The 17,821-nt window shown below is 37.4% G+C and overlaps 1 protein-coding gene across 1 annotated transcript in view; it reads left to right on the top strand.

The window, feature by feature from the left end:
- The window catches only part of LOC149152006 (uncharacterized), a 210,107-nt gene that overhangs the window by 44,017 nt on the left and 148,269 nt on the right, over positions 1 to 17,821 (top strand). Inside the window, exons 2-4 of the mRNA XM_089443341.1 lie at positions 5,489 to 5,533; positions 5,633 to 5,761; positions 5,876 to 6,055. Of these exons, the coding sequence (XP_089299467.1) occupies positions 5,909 to 6,055 (147 nt within the window). The 5' untranslated portion in view covers positions 5,489 to 5,533; positions 5,633 to 5,761; positions 5,876 to 5,908. The remainder of the gene's footprint in view (positions 1 to 5,488; positions 5,534 to 5,632; positions 5,762 to 5,875; positions 6,056 to 17,821) is intronic.

Raw genomic sequence — 17,821 nt, forward strand, 5'->3', positions numbered from 1 at the left:
GCTGACAAGTCCAAAAAGCAAGGGATGAAGGAATGCTTCCACAAGAAGCATTAGGTGGTTGATCGATCTATTTGAGAAGAAGCAAATGAAGAAAGAGATCAAACATGTGAAGAACACCATGATCACCGAGAATCACTATCTGACAAAATGCCTTGAAAGATATCTCCCGAAATAAGGCAGGATAACTCTGATGAAGGAAGAAAGGACCCTTGACACCTATGAAGGCCTTGGAGATATAAAAGGTGCAGATAACTGATTCTACTCTATGAAGATGTCGTGATGAAGAAGCCATCCAACAAAAGGAAAAACAATGTTGAAGCAATATCAGGATGAAGTCATGATGGGCTACCAGGTCAAAGCATATAACCTAGCAAGTATGATGGAGCATCCATGAGGAGAGCATTCCGAAGCATGGACAAGATGACAAAGGAGTAGCCAAGATGACTAGAAGAACCTGATAGTCACTTTCCACGAAGCAATGACATGACTAACCAAGAAGGAAAGTGATGGATGGATGGTGCCCTACCGAGAAGAAGTTCGATCGAAGACTTCATGACATCAAGAAAGGAAGGAGATCATGCAGCTGAAGGACCCACGAAGAAGAAGCTGCTGATGAAGGAAAGAGTCCCCAGTTAAGAGGGAGCTCTAACAAGTCCTTGATCAAGAGGGAGTTTTGAATCACCCCTGATTACAAAGGAGTGACTATTGTGTTTTCCATGTCATGGGTCATGCAAGACTAACAACCGTAAGTCTAGATGAAGGCCATGAATGGAAATGTAGAAACACGATAGACACAAGATTCTTGTCTTCACTTTGGAAGAAAGAATGGGAGGATTAGGTAATCATCTGGCATTTGATACTCTTTGAGGATGTCTAGGGCATCCAAGACAAGAGTAAGCAAGAGGACAAATATTCTTTGAGGGTTGGGAACCCAAGATAAGAATAATCCTGATGAATATCAGGATGAAGTCATGATGGGCTACCAGGTCAAAACATATAACCTAGCAAGTATGATGGAGCATCCATGAGGAGAGCATTCCGAAGCATGGACAAGATGACAGAGGAGTAGCCAAGATGACTAGAAGAACCTAATAGTCACTTTCCACGAAGCAATGACATGACTAACCAAGAAGGAAAGTGATGGATGGATGGTGCCCTACCGAGAAGAAGTTCGATCGAAGGCTTCATGACATCAAGAGAGGAAGGAGATCATGCAGCTGAAGGACCCACGAAGAAGAAGCTGCTGATGAAGGAAAGAGTTCCTAGTTAAGAGGGAGCTCTGACAAGTCCCTGATCAAGAGGGCGTTTTGAATCACCGCTGATTACAAAGGAGTGACTATTGTGTTTTCCATGTCATGGGTCATGCAAGACTAACAATCGTAAGTCTAGATGAAGGCCATGAATGGAAATGTAGACACAAGATAGACACAACATTCTTGTCTTCACTTGGGAAGAAAGAATGGGAGGATTAGGTAATCATTTGGCATCCGATACTCTTTGAGGATGTGTAGGGCATCCAAGACAAGAGTAGGCAAGAGGCCAATACTCTTTGAGGATGTGTAGGGCATCCAAGACAAGAGTAAGCAAGAGGACTGATATTCTTTGAGGATTGGGAACCCAGGATAAGAATAGTCCTAGAAGGTCATACTCAAGAACACCCGGGTGGGTATGTACCTTGAGAGACAATGATGAAGGTGTCTATAAATCATTGGTCTCGCCAGCATTGTGGCTTATGGTCTCGTAAAGAGATGGAGCTGTTAGTCAAGGCCTTGCACTATGACAATGCTGATGACTATGATGCTATAATAGATGGATTGCTGATCTGGTTTCTCTTATGTGAATTCTTCAAGATTGAAAATTGCCAAACACCTTGTAATCTTGTATGAATACCTCCCTAGTTAAGAGGGAGTATTGGAGAAAATGTAACTAGGTTCGGTCTTCATAAATGTAATTTTGATATTTGTACTTATTCAAGAAAAGAGAAATTATTTTTGTATTATTTGTTAATGAGTTTCTTGCTCATTGAAAATAGGTTAAGCACATTTTGAAGTGCTTCTAGAGAGTCAAAGTTAAAATGTTATTATGAAAAGACCCTTTGACGACATGTTACATCATACAAGGTCAAGGAAATAACTCCAAGCATGGTCAAATCCTCGCCTAGAACCAACGAAGCCTACAAGCAGCAAAAATGATGAATAAATGTGAAATGTAATGCAACTGTCAAGTCGGCCTAGAAGACATTCAAGTCGGCCTAATGGACAGTCATGTTGGCTTGAGAGAGGAGGGACAAACCTCTATTTATAGAGGTTGTCCACTCCTCATTTGGACACACTTACACTCTGAAATCTGCATACAAGAGAAGGATAAAAGAGACGAAGACAAGGGCAAAAGAAGTCTGTTAGGGCAGTGAAGATAGGAGGAAGGACAACGAAGGTACAGGTCTGCTTTCTAGGGCATCAATAGCCACACGTGTGAAGAGATAAGGTACAATTTGCGGCTAGAACAACAGTGAAGTGACAGAGGTATATACCTTATAGTTTGGGCTAGTAATTAGGCCTAAAAGGGCCTCATACTCCAGCGTTGAAGGCAACCCTACAAACAAAGAAGAAAAGACTGTCTTTAGGGCATACACACAGTCACACGTGCGAAGGAGTAAGGGCTGCCTGTGGCTACAACAACAATAAGGTGCAGGTCCTTATATCTCCCTGTTTTTGGGTGCAATCTAGTCCTAGAAGGTCTCTCTCTCCAGCGAAGAAGAAAGGAAAAGAAGACGAGGAAAAGGAGGACTGTTCCAAGGTTCTGTTCACACGTGCAACAAGCAAACTTCACAGGTTTGACAACAGTCAAGGGCAGCAGCATGAGAAGTCTCACTTGAATGTACTTTAAGGTCTACAAGGTATCTCAAAGGAAGCAAAGAAGGTCCTCCTTATAGCGAAGTAAAGGAGCCCTAATATTCTAGGGTTTCCTAACCTAGGAGACAAAGTGCCGGAAGATGTGCCGAAAGTGACAGTGCAAAAAGAGGAAGGATTTGATTCATGCGCGGAGGAGATCTTAGTCAAGGGTCTAGGGTTTGGCAGTTGTTCAAATAAGAAGCTTCAATAAGAGAAATCTTACAAAGGGTTTCCCTCTCAAGAGTGGAGAGGGTTTGTCCCTGGCAGAGAGCCAAATTTTGTGTTCTTGTTATTTTGTTTTGGTAGCAGTTTGATGAAGCACACACATATACACTAATAAGAAGAAGAAGTATAAGCTAACTAAGAAAAAGTAAAAAGACTTCACAAATTGTTATAAAGTCTCAGAGAATCATCACAACACTACTTTGCCCTAGATTCTCTAACAGTTAACACGGTTACGTTGTAGTCGTCAGAGCCATAGTCTTTGTAGCGCCAGAGGCATCGGGTGTTTAGAACTCCAGGGGAGGTATCGTTAATATAGACTTTGCTATCTTCCCCTGGGTTTTTATCTCACAACCTACTCTAAAGACTAGCTTCAAAATAGTTGAGAAGAAGGATTCACCTAAGTAGGCATCTAATTTAAAATAATCCAAGATTTTATATTTCACTTAGATTTTAGGTGTTGCATCTCATTTAGGATAGTGAAGCATCCTAAAACAACAACTGTTCATCCGATGGCTTGGTAAATAATTTATATGAAGCATGTATTTTAACTCCATTAAGGCATTGGTCTTTCAAAATAATCTAATCTAATTATTAAGCTTGCTAAATTAATCAAGTTGCTAGGTTATTCAGTTGTGTCTCCCGGACTTGTCGGTTGCTGAAAAGTCTTGCATCTTCACATTTCATAGGAACTACCCCTGGGCCCCCATAGCCTATTGTAGGGAGACAACTAGAACAGAGAGGGCGGGGATCAGAGTGACAACCCCTGTCCTGAGCGTTGTCGTATCTTGTCTATACAATTTGGGCGACAACACGTCTTCTATAGGGGGCAAAGTCGATAGATCTTTTTGGGATGAAGAAGATTATTCTTTTAGACATGGAGTTAATACACACCCACTCTGAGTTGACCAAACAGGATCTCGTGGGCATGCATCTAGTGCTTGTGCATATCTGTTTTTCAAATAATGATGCCATCTTGCAATTGGATGCAGTGCTCTTGGTAGAAGGCCATCTTAGGGTTGAGGCCCACTAGAGGTGAAGTTCAGGTAACTCGAATAAGTTATTGATAGATCTCTTTGTGGACAACCTTGTTCAAGCCTTGCCTGTAGGATGTGATATGATTTTTCAATATGAGTTCATTTGAATCTGTATGCATGGTATTCAAAAAATTCTTAATATGTTGTTAAAGCCTCCTGAGTTATTGCCGGCAGTTTAATCCTTTGTATTTCCCATAGAGTATGCTTATTCAACTTGAAATTTCCTTTTGTCAGAATTGATTTTTTTTGTTGCTATACGAGTTCATTTCTGGTCTTTCACCCTTGGTTGTTTTCTTATGCAATCTCTTTTTCCGGTGTTAGATATAGATTCTAGCTTTGAGTTTTCTTAGCGTTCTGACAATTTGCTGTTGTATATGAAGATGACATTTTGTTTTTAATGCTTCTGTGAGTTGTTGCAGGGGGAACTTATATAATTGGGATTGATCGGAAGTGCCTCTTAAGTCACCATTCTTTGCCAGAGACCCATTTTCTTAATTGTAATGGTACTAGCCAAGACCATAATGGTCAGGATCCCACAGTTGAGGACTTTGTAACGTGGCTGCAATTCTGACAAACTTTTGCATAATCACATAGATGCAAGTTTGCAAGGCTTATTAACCTCGAGGTCTTCTCTACTTGATCATCTGTGTGTCTTTTGTCTGAATGTTCTTTCAGTTGTCTTATATTCAACCTTTGTATGTAGTTTGCTGTTTTGAGGCATTTTCTTCTTATGTATTAGAACTCCCTTTCAGACTTCAAAGTAGTTCGAAATTTCTATTAAGAGTGTAATGTAAATGTAACCTTTTTTGGAAAAAATATCTATTTTAATGTTTTAAGTGTTTCCCCTGTGCGCTTCTGTTGTATCTTGTTTCTCTTGATATTAATATATACTCAGTATTTTAATGGAAAAAGGAAAAAAAGTATTGCCCCTCTAATACTTTCTCTGTAGTTGATCTGTGGATAGTAACACAGTATTTGGAGAGGTGAAAACATAGATAGAATTAAAAATATTGTCTTCAAGTCAGTTGGTGAGATAGAAATCTTTAAAACTCTGGTACTGATTGTGTCTAATTTTCAGATTTCTACTTAAATTGGAAATTTAGTGTTGGCCTTTTAGACCTGGTAGAAAATCTGTACAGGAGTTTTGTGATCTTCCTGTTACGTTGTATGTTTAGGTCCTTCAACTTTTATATTTTAGTAATCTGAATACATTTTTTCTATATAAATAGTTCCTAAAACAGTCAGAATTCTTAGATGTCGGTGGATCATTGTTTGTGAATGGCTGGGTTTTTACCTTTTACAGTTCTGACATGTGATAACTGTATCTCCTCCTTGCAGGGAAAGAATGATCACAGCAAAGAAGTTTCTAGTCTTTGTATTCAGGTATGAAGCGTTGAGCCTTTGTGTCTTTCTTCCTCTATGGTCCTCTACTTTATGGCTTTTGTAGAGGAAAGATATTTTGAGTATACTCTTTGGTTGCAGATAAGCAAGGAATTTGACCTGAAGGAATCTGAGGTGAATAGCAACAACTGCCCCCATAGAAAGCAAACCGTTTGTGTTTTCTACTATTGGATTGGAAGACATCCTACAGTGTCATTTCTTTGCCGGTTTGTAAGAAAATGTTTGTTTCTTCGAAAGTGTGGATTTTACAACTGCATTGATGCTAAATTTGAATATTTGGTTGAAACAAGATCAGATGGATGTTTTGTTTTCAAATTGATACAGCCTTGTCCGGTAGTTGATTGGCAAGCGAAAAAGATGCAGCTTTGTCTCGGACAATACAATACATCCATAGATGTTAAAGCAGCAGAAGGAAAGCTGGCTGGGCCTATGATCAAGAATGGATTAACCACTGCTGTCTCAAAACATAAGTCAGTTCAGGACTGTTATATTCCTTGTTCAAAGGTAGGAGTTGCTCGTTAAGATTTATGGTGGCTGTGTTAGTAGGTAGTGGTGGTATTCACCAATGTACTAAGGTAGAAAAATACCCTGTTTATTGGAATCTTGTTGATAATGGTTAATAACTTAAAGCTACTCTTAAATGTGAATTCTTAATTTGGTAGATTCCCCTTCATCCTTATGTGCCTTCTCTTCAAAGAATGCTCTAAAATAATTCATTGTTTTCAACTCCATTCTGCGTTATAACATATTTTGCAGTAACTCTGAAATTCAATACTTTTCAATGAGGAACATTTTTGAAAATGCGTTATAATTAGGATAAACATGAATAAAATAACAATCATAGTTTTACTAAGGTTGTAAATTAGTGTTTGTAAGTGAATAGATTGTTAAATCCATGTAGAAACTAGATGAAAGTTACCCTGGATTTTTTTCTGAGAAATTCTACTTACATTATACTGAATTTTTTTATGCATAAAACGTAAAGAGATCACCTTAATGCAGCCAGCACTACAATAACGCCCATATATGCAGGCATAGGTATTTTTTGGTATCTTGGACAAGCAGATGGCCTTTGGCTTTGGTGTTAGTATCTGTCATCCAGATATAGCTTTTGGAAAGCAGATGTAGAACGAGCAGAACCATCAGTTTCATACTAACACTGCTGTTTCCAAATAGAGAACATGGCTACAGTTTGTATACAATACCACATTCTAACATATAAACTGAGAATTAGTCAATCAGGATCACCAAGCAAAGCTGCACTCCAATGAACAATGCCTTGAAACATATAGGAAAATGTTGATTTGGGGTAGCATCGGATGTGCTCTAGCCACGAAAATTGGTGGAGAGGCTAAAGCACATGAGATCTCAAACTACCTAGAAATCTAACTAGTTTGGGAGATATTAAAATAATTAATATTTTTAATGAAGTCCCTAAGTCTAAACTTAGGGAAAGTAAAATATTAATGTGAATTAATATAAAATTGAGTTAGAATGGTCCAAAAGTCATGGATCAAGCCAGATCTAATCTTAGCCGTTGATTAGGGATTTAGTCTCGGCCATTGAATTGTCAACGAGAAAAGTATAAGAGGAGGCTTGAGGGTCACTTGGAGAACACATTGAGTTGATCAAGAATTCGATTTTCTGGGGCAGGGCTTGTTGAAGAAATCGAAGGAGTGATCAGAGTTGCAGTTCAGGGGCAGTGAATGCAGTAGCAGAGAGGCAGAGATAGTACCGGGAGCATCAAGGCAAAAGCCAAGAGAGGGTTGACGTATAGCCAGCTAGAGGCCATGCAGAAGCAGCCAGAGGCCACGCAGAGGCAGCCATGGGCTGCGTAGAGCCTGAGGAGGGCCAGCGTGGGAGACGCAGAGGCTCCAGAGGCTGACGTAGAGCCCAGAGAGGCTAATGCTGGGCCAGAGAGGCTAACATAGACCCTAGAGGTTGACGCTGGGAGATGTCGTGGGGCAGATTGGGGCTGATATCTGTCTCTGATCGAGAGGTACTACTGCTGAGGGCATTCTCTGTTGGGTGAGCCATTTCTGGCACCCAAATTGTATTTTGAAACTGCTTAATAATAAAACCCTCAGATAGCTGCACCGGTTTTCCCGCCTTGGGTTTTTCCGGGGACATTATTCCAAAATTAACGGTGTCACTTGTGTGCTTGTTTTTCCTTCAGTTGATGATTTGTATGTGTTGAGACTGTACTTGTATTTACTTTCAGTATTTACATGGTGAATAACTTGTTAATTAACAGAACAAGTAGGAAGAAATAAATCAGAAAGTATAGGAAGGATTTCTAACAGTTAGACTTAGAAATTCCAATAGAAAACTTATGCTAAACAAGTTTCTTTGGTGCTCAAACTAGCATTCCCAAAAAATATGTTTCAAAGATTGAGGTTTGGAACAGTGCGGGCACTTGTCATTTATGAAACCAATCTTGGCAAGCTTGGCCTTGGTAGTCTCTGATTAGATGCAAAAGCTGTGAATTTGTAGGAGACTGTATTATATGACTGGACTGTACTTGAATGAGTAATGCACTGAAATTTAGGATTTGAAGAGGACCAGTGCACAAGCAGTGCAGGGACCAAGGGAGTGTTATTGTGCAAAAGAAGGTATGACTTCTTACGGTTCTAGTCAGAGTATGACCTATGGTGCACAGGGATGCAACCGCCCCAGAGAAGGCCTGGTACCCGCCGTTTGGACATTTTCGAGGCTTATGGATGCCTAGGAAACATTCGTTGGGACTTCATCAGGGACGTGGGATTTGCTGCTCATACCTGAGACATTCCGCGCATTTCAGGGATGTTCCAGGCAGTTTCTGGGAATGTTCCAAGCATGTATGATTGTTTTTGACAATAGACATTGATGATTGGACAATTTGATATATCCAAGCTTAATAATTTATTTCAATTTTTGTATTTTCATTTTGTAATTTGAATTTCTGAGTATATAATTGATATTTATTATTTATGCAGTAAACTAGTTCTTACTTAGATGAAATACATAATACAGGACCTGTTCTTATTTATTATTTATGTAGTATATACTATATACTAACTAATTTATTGATTACATCAGTGGCTACCAAATTAGAATTATAAATGATTACTAGTTTACTCATGTAGTAAATTTCAACTATTTATTATGTATGCAGTAAATTATAATTTTTAGAATATTTTTTTCAAACTTATTATCTTGATACCTATGCGTGCACACACACATGTAATTTCCGTCCCCAACCTGTAGTCCTTTGAAAAATTTGGGGGTGTGCTCTGGCCATCCCGGACACGCTTTCCCCGTCTCCCATGTTCAACCATTCTAGAAACCAATGCAACATATGTCATGAGTGATAAGCTTACTGCTAGTGATGCCAAATAGGACCTGCAAGTATTATTCATCTTAGGAAGATCCTCTTTTGGATGTGTTGTCGCACAGAATGTCTAGGCACCGCGACAATGGCTCAGATTGGGGGCGTCACACTGATCCCTAATCACTCCATTTGAGTTGTCTCCCAATAACAGACTAAGGGGGGTAGACCCTATGGAAATGGAAAAATGAAATGTTAGTTGGGAAGCAACCAACCTGGGAGACACAACTAAGTAACCAATACTTGTTCTAGATTGCGCAGGATTTTAAGGATTCAAAATGATTTGAAGGAAGTGATACTAGTGCCTTGTGGAGTCAACTATCTTGCAAAGAAAATAAGGTTCAGGTAAAGGATGAGAAACTGCTGAAAAGACTCTATTGTCTCATATGCAAATGCAAAATTAAAACTATGTGAAATGCAAAGACTTGGTTAATTTTAGTTAAATGAGAGCCTAAAATTATTTCTGAAATATGTCTTAAATGTTACTTAACTTAAGGCTCAGAAAGGTGGTGATCTAAATGTGAACACAGGTACTTATACCAGCGCTGCAAAATGTAAAATCTGCATAAATAATTACTGAAATGCACAATGGACTGAAATGTAAAATGCTGGAATAAAATACCTTTAAATTCAAAAATTCATTTATATGAAATATTCAATCAGAGATCATTAGATGCATAAGTAAAACTCGCATGAGCATGTAAAAACAATTGTATTTATAAAATTAAACTAAGTGCTGAAACTCAAATTACATAAATGAAATATTAGTCTAGAAATCTGCACTTAAAACAAGTGTTAATACCAACATTATATTTTAAATCAACAGTCTTGTAACCATGCAATATTTAGAAATTTTATGTATAACAGCAAAAAAAATTTAAATGACAAATTGATAACTACAATTCAGAAAATTTCTGAGTAATTATCTATGTTATATTAATGTATTTGATCTAAAAAGCTCAGAAATAAACCATTGAACATCAGTAAAACAATTTTCAGAAAATTGTTTGCAGAAGTTATTGAAACCAACTTCTATTTCAGCAATTATACAATAGTAAAAAATGTAAATTAAATCTGTTGCCAAATTCAGAAAATTTCCGAGTTTAATTTATTTATTTATTTTTATTTTATATATATATTTATGTTTTTTTTTTTTTTTTTTTTTTTTTTATTTATTTATTTATTTAATTTAATTTATTTATTTATTTATTTATTATTTTTTTTTTTTGATCTAGTAATTTATTTGATCTAACTACTCAAAAATATACTACCGAACAATAGTAAAACAATTTTTAGAAATTTGTTTGCAGTAGTTAAAATGTAAATTAAATCTGATGCTAAATTCAGAAAAATTTCGAGTTTAATTCTTTCTGATTTATTGATCTAAAAAATCTGAAAATTACAAAAAAAAACAGTGAAATAATATTCAGAAAATAGCATGCAAAAGTTTCTGAAAGTAATTATATTTCTGAAATGTAATGCAGTGAAAGATGCAAACTAATTTGCTGCTAAATTTCAGATAACTAAAATTTTATGCCAGTGTTAATCTTGCTTTCAATTAGATCAATGAAAAAGGTAAGGGTTTAGAAGATGTGCACCAGTCAGCCCCTAGGGGCTTGAAGACACTTGAAGATGGGCTGCTCAAGTCACTGAAAATTCTCCAATGCAAATGCCAAACTCAAAAAATTTTGAGAAAAAATTGTTAATTTTTTTTTGGGAAATTTTTAGGAAAAATTAGTGAGAGAATTTTGGTGAAAGAGGGGAGGCCATAAGGCTGAAAGGGAGGCCGAGAAAGAGGCTGGAGATGGCCAGCGCTGGGTCTCAAGGCCCTAAAAAATTTTGCCCACGATCCTTTTGAAATTTCTTCTCAACTTGCAAACAAAATGGAAATGCCCTCTAGGGCATAGTTCTCTCTCCGGAATCCACAAAAATCACCTGCAATTTTCATATTTTTTTCCTGCACAAATAACAGATAGAAAACCCCAAAGCATGTATATACAAAAATATGAAATACTTAGAACCCCGATGAATTAGAAATTTGTTATTTACAAATCTACAATAATATTCTACAGATCTAACATATCTACAGATCAAAGTCCTATTAGCCAGATTTAAACAAAATTTTGCACAATATTTAGAAATAAATTTGAAATTTTAAAGAGGCACAAGCCCAAGAAAAACCCTGCAAGTAAAATATTCTATAAAATGATTTCAAAAATTAAAAAGATAATGGGCTCTTTTAGATTTTGTAAACTGAGAGTCAGTTGGTCTAGCTGAGGACTTCCCCAAACGCCCAAATTCTGAATGATAACTTCTGCACACTTAAATCTGCTTGTTTTTTTTTTTCACTTTCTGGTTCACGGATACCCGGGTCAATGGGTAGCCGCTATATCCAAGGTTGTTCAACACTGAGTGGACGCACCCGAAGGCATCAACACCCCTCGGCCTATTTACTGACCTAACCCCAAGAGCTTTCGGGATTCGACCCTGTGACCTCCCATTGGCAAGGCACTTGATTTGACCGATTGAGCTAACTCTTGGGGCTACTTAAATCTGCTTGTTAGATTAATAGAGATTTAAAAAATGATCATAAAATTATCAAGAAATAGAGATACCTGCTACTTCTATCAAATTAAAATGATATTCTAAAAGACCCAAAAATCTGTGCAAGATACCTGTACATAGATCAATCTTCAAAGGCTATTAACCAGCAAATGCTAGTAAAAGCAACAAGTATTAAGAACAATATTACCACATAAATTTGAAAGAGGAACACCACGATCTGAAACCCCAAAGTCTTTGCGTTTTATTAATAAGAAAAAAGTTACAAGAGCTTTCTTAGAGCAAGTAGACGATTTAGAAATTGGATGCGAATAATGGAGAGAGGCCTCTCATTTATGGGAAAATTCTCCAACGACTAGTTGGCTTGATCCTTGTCAAAGCAATCTCAACTATTGATGAAGATCAAATGATCTTTTAATCATCACCGTTGAAATAAAGTTACTTTTTGAGGAAATTTAAATTTCACTTTAATTAACTCAAAAATGATTATTTTGAGTTAATTGCCGCAAAAATTTGACTTTGACTTAACTACTATGGCCCAAGGATTCAAAATATCTTGAAATTTTCAATATTCCCTTGGTCGGGGACCTCCAAAAATTAAAACTTTAAAACCCACGAATTTTAAATGTTGGAGAATTTAATTTTTCCTAGGACCTAAATTAATTAAATTTTTGGCTTTAGCATTTTAATTTATTTTAGCGAAATTTTTTAAGTAATTGACTCATGAGGGGATTATTAATTTTTTCAACTCTCTAATATTTAGCCATGGTGTCTAACTATGAGGGACCATGCACTAAATATTTTTTATATGAAATATTACATTTCTAACCCATGAAGGGGGAACACCCGTTCGTTATAGACCCTCAATAATTACCCATTTCTGCGACACAAAAACTCTGTTGATCATCTGTGTTTAGAAACACACATGAATCGGTGAGACTAAAAACCTCCCAGGATAGAAGTCATCATCAGAAAAATAAATTTACCTAGGTTGTTACATACATTTGTCTTACTAGGATCATTTATATTACAAAATGCAGAATGGATTTACAAAACTCCAGTGTACATATAGCTGATAATGATGAACCTGTGGATCATTTGAGTGCTCGGACACGGTGGAAATGCATGCGAGAAAAGATGTATAGTTATGGGGTGGTTGACATGGAGTGGTCAACAGGATGAAACTGCAAATCTCAGATAACTTTTTCAGTAGACATGGGGGCTTTAGTATTGAGCTAAATTCCTCCAGTCCATCTAGAGCTTGTGTTCAAAGTTCAGATTCCCAAAGATATCTCCATAAAAAAATTCCTTTAATGCTACCTTTTTTGCCTGGTACCTTGGAGGCTCTGCTAAACAATACTCCCAATTCCTTTAGCCCAAGATAGGAGGTGAACTAAGATCCCAACCTCGTTTGTTGACAAAGAAGTTCCAAGATAGTCAAATTTGGGAACATTCTTCAATGGTTGGTATATACTTCTTAGGATGGCTAGCCCCTCAATCCTGAAAAGATGGGGGCCTACGATAATTCACATAAAAAGAAATGACTTTGAATTTGAAGAATGCGTTTTACATGCAACAACATGTAAATGAGCAGAGCCTTCCAAGGGGCCTCACCCTAATTGCAACAGGCAATTCACTTTGCAACCATGATCTTTCCCCGTGTATGAACATAAGAAAGGATTGTTAGGGTTGAAGTATCCCAGGTTGGTTCCTTGGACAGTTCGTTACAGAAACATTTCAAAAGCTTTCAACTAAACTTGCTAGTGAGAGGGTAGTGAGGTTGCTAGTTGTTTGTTGTTGCATATTGTCCTTTTCTTCCCAAAATTCATAGTTTGGGGCTAGCATGGATCTTGTTTCTATTAGTTACGATGGTTTGGTCCATGACCTGAACATCGTTCCTTTTATAGAGTATAAGTGACCCAAAGGATATAATATCGTTGGAATATCACGTAAAATAGATTAGAACACTATCATTTGTTAGAGGCATATTATATATTTTTGTTTTCCCGTTTGCTTGATAGAAAGAACAATTTCCATTATGTTTTGGAGAGAAAAACATGGCTTTAACAGTTTGGGAGAGTAAGCAACCACTGGCTTACTAAATAGAGGAAGATCAACTTACAAGGGTGAATATGTGGGGGTCTAATCTTTCATTTATTAGAGATTGTGCCCTTGAATTCACTAATTGCTTCAATAGTATCAGTTAGGTAGTTCTTGTATTTCCACCTTTCTTACATCTTACAGAAGTTCTGGTAGTGATGGTCTATTAGTGATTGAACCCTAGCTTGGTCTCCAATTATGGTTGATCACTTCTTCAGTTGTTTTTTGTCATAATCTGATCTAGTTTTTTGGCCTTAGTGTGAGGGTCCCACTGTGACTAGGCTTTCTCCTGTGACAGAGGACCAAAGATTTGTTGCTCAATGGATTTCAGCAGTGAAAGTATGTTTTCCATATTCCTCAGAGTCCAAAATTTGTGGCTGGTTGGCCACTGTGGCATGGTGGATTTGGGTTTCCCTTTTATCTTCCTCCAAGGAAGGAGAACTGTGGGAATGATCACTCCCTTTGGTATGCTCTAACCCATAAGCAGTTTCATTGAGTCTTGGGAAAAATGTATTTGTCTATTTTGGGATGTTCCATATTGGAGTCTGCAATAGTTTGGAAGGGGTTTAGGTTTGTTGCTCTTGCCTTTAAAGTTGCGTTATTGATTATCTTTTGTTTTTAGAAGTGCTTCAAGAAACATTCCCTAAAGTTGGGGGTTGGATTGCATAATGTGAACTTCGTTCAGCGTAGGTGCCAAGTCCATATCTATTTAGCCAAAATGGCTTGGCCTCATCCTTTTTAACATGCCATTCAGGTGTAGCAATTCACAATGAGAATGTGACTCTAGTGTATGACTCAACACTTCATCGACCTCACAAAGGAACCAAAGCCTTGTTGGCAGTGTTTTTAGTGATCCCCCCTGATGTCTTATTTTTAATTGTTTGCTAGTTGTAGGATGTTTCAACTTGTGTGGATGGAGGAGGAAGGTTGCATGAGATCTGGAATTCTTCTTCTCCATGGGTTTCTACCAAATGTTGTCTAGTTCCTTTTGTTGATTTGGAGTCTCTAGTGTTATCAGAACCGAACCGATTCTGGCAAAACCGGTCCGAACCGGCCCTTCGAACTGGAAATCACTGGTTCGGTACGGAACCAACCTGTTTGGTATCGAACTGGCCTATTTCACTGAACCGCCCGGTTCAAGACCGGTTTTGTGCAAAAACAAATTGCCTTTTATTTTTTTATTTTTTAGTTAGTTGGCACATTTCTTACTCTCTCCTAGGCTAGCCTAATATTCAAGCCTATGGCCCTCAGCCTAATAATCAAGCCTATGGCCCTAATATTGCTATGCAATTCATGGTAATGTTAAATTCTTAAAGTAAAATTCTTAATTTTTTTTACTTAAATTTTTAACATAACCATGAAATGACTCGGGATGTTTGAGAGTGGTTCCAACCTTATTGGATTTCATATGGAGAAAGTAGACTTTTAGATTTCACTCAAAATCCAACAGACTTAACAGTTTTTCAGGATTGGGGGGATTGCAACGTTTTCATTGGATTTTTACATGTACCACGGTATGGAGCTAGTATTTATTTTTAATAAACAACACCAAGCCCTCTATGTACTTTGATGATAGTGGCGTTGGTTGTTGAACTCCTCTACCATGACTACTAAAAATATACACATCACTCAAACAAAATCTTGACATGACATGCTACGCGTTTTCTATCTTATTTTAATGCCTAAATGGTTATATTGATGGCGAAGACCCCATATAGGAAATGATTTTGATGATATGTAGGCATTTGTTGTAGCACGATTTGTTTTGGATGCTAGAGGCCATCTAGAGCCTATTTTTTGATGTATTTTGGATTCAGAGATGGATTGCACTTGATGCTATTTTGGTTATGTGCACCCTTACATGCTATGTAAATGAAAACTTTATTTGTATATAAATGGTTTGGATTCATATGGATGCACATGAATATATGTGTTTTTCTTTAAAATATGAATATTTTATGGTTTTTGGTAAACTGATTTTTTTTTCTTCTTCTTTTTTGGTTTTTTACTAGTTCCGATCGGTTCTCGGTGCACAAGGTTTTTTGGTTTGATCACCGGTTCGGTTCTGATAACATTGATTTGGACATGTGTGAGCCAGATTTCCAGGCCCAAGGTAGAGCTTTCAGTTAAAGCAAATACTCTGATATTCCAGTGCCTGATTACAACTGAAAGCCATTAGCTGCAACTTAATTGACGGAAACAATGGATTATTGAGGTTGAACTCTATACATAACATTGCATATGAAAGGTTAGTATGTCCTGCTATAACTTTAGAGGGCATCCAAGGTAGAGCTTGAGCTGTAAAGGGAAGTTCTTGGTCTTCAGAGAGCAACTTGGATTGGTGGATGTGACCCTTCTAGGAAGTGATCATGGCTGATCGAGAACGCTAAGCTATGCTGTGAAGTTCCTTTTCCTGGTGTTACTTATGGCATGGTTAGGATGGACTTTCAGAGATGGGGGCAGACAGGTCAATGGTCACAAGTGCAGGTTGGCGTCATCAGAGGGCCTAGGGGATTTTGGAGGGGTTTTGTGGAGTTTTTATGAGGTCTGATGGCATTTTCTTGGTATATTCCATCATCTGCACAGTTTGCCTTTCGTTCCGTTGCATTCTGACAACTTAAAAAAAAACAGAGTTATTAATGGGCCTAACTCAATTAATTACGCTTAAGGTGGCATTTCGGGAGGAATACTTGGCAGAACACCTTAGTGTAATAGCTTGTTGGAAGCAGAACGAGAAGATCTACAAGATGGGATGGCTAGCAGTGATATTTAGTGGCTTGAGGAGGCATGGTGGCCAATTTACCATTTTACCACATTAAAAAGGATATTTTAATTAAGGGAAATGTGCTCAATGACTAAAATAATAAAAAAATAGGAGCTTCTAGAGGCATCCATCAGATTTATTAAAAGAGGAGGAGGAGGCCATTAGAGGACATCTTGGATTTGGTATTTCTTTTGTATGAGGGGTTGAAGACCCGATTCTCTACTTCAGCAATAGCCCAAGGACAAAAACCCTTGGGTGATTTAGTGAGATTGGGTGGATACCCATCTCCCCTTGGTGAATTCATCCAAAATTCACAGGAGAGCTCAGCAGTGCAGTTCAGTTCAGTTTGGAGAGCCATCATAACAGTGCAACAGATTATCTTGGAGGCCACCTTTTCATCTCAACTATTTTGGTTGTATGTGCATGTAACCCCAGTTTATCTATTATAATAAAGTTGAGATTGTTCCTATTCATCTTGTGGTTATTTTTCCGTATTCTATTGGTTATATTTTACATGTCAATGTTCTGTTAAATGAATGCTAGTTTTTATGGAAAATTTCTGTTTGATTGAATTTACGCAAAATTAATCAAATATCCCGTTGAGGATATTACAGTGGTATCAGAGATGTGCATCTTGCCAGCCTGGGGATTCATTGCAGATTGATCAAGAGTTTGAGGTCGAGTTGCTTGTTCCTTCAAATCTGAAGTAAGGCTGAATTATTCTCCTTGTTGGTAGTAGAGAACCATCATTATTGACTGAGAATTGAAGGCCTTTCTGTAGACAAAATTCTGAAGAGCAGAAGATTAACATAATTTTGTTCAAAACATTAGTTGTTCAAGTTTGTGGCTAAGCTAAATCAATTTGTCATCATTTGAAGGTGTCGGGCAACATAATGTGAAGGAAGTTGTGTACGTGAATAATTTCTTATGGACAAAATTTGATTCCAGTGCCTTGCTTGCAGTCATCTAAGGAGGGCCGAATAAGGCAAAAACTACATTTAATATTGGGGCCGAAACTTTTCATAAAATCAAAGCATTTTGCATTATTCACAAGAGCACGAAATCTACTCCACAAGAGCACGAAATCTACTCAGCAATTGAAAAATGAGATTCTTCACAAATTGGGGTATATTCCTTTTTTCTTGGTAGGCCAACATTTCTTGGGCATGATTGGCAATTTTCTAAAAGGGCAGAGAAGCCAATTTATTAAACCACCGTCATTACTGCATTATTTTTATGTGCAAATGTTGGTTGCATGCAAAGGTTCAAATTCCTTTGAATTATGTAAAAATTTCTGTTTTCCCACCCCAGTTTTCAGTTTCACCTTATTTCTCCCATGTAGTTAAATGCCCTTTCCCATATCCATACATTCAACAACGGAAAAATAATTTTTTTTTTGCTGAAAACACAAATTCTGGAAATTTTACAGAATGCTGGAAAATGCAGAAATAAAAATCAGCAGGTACAAACAGCCATT

Source organism: Pinus tabuliformis, chromosome 9 (genome assembly GCF_031772625.1).
Source record: "Pinus tabuliformis cultivar Carrire ecotype Pingquan chromosome 9, CPIR1, whole genome shotgun sequence".
Lineage (NCBI taxonomy): Eukaryota > Viridiplantae > Streptophyta > Pinopsida > Pinales > Pinaceae > Pinus > Pinus tabuliformis.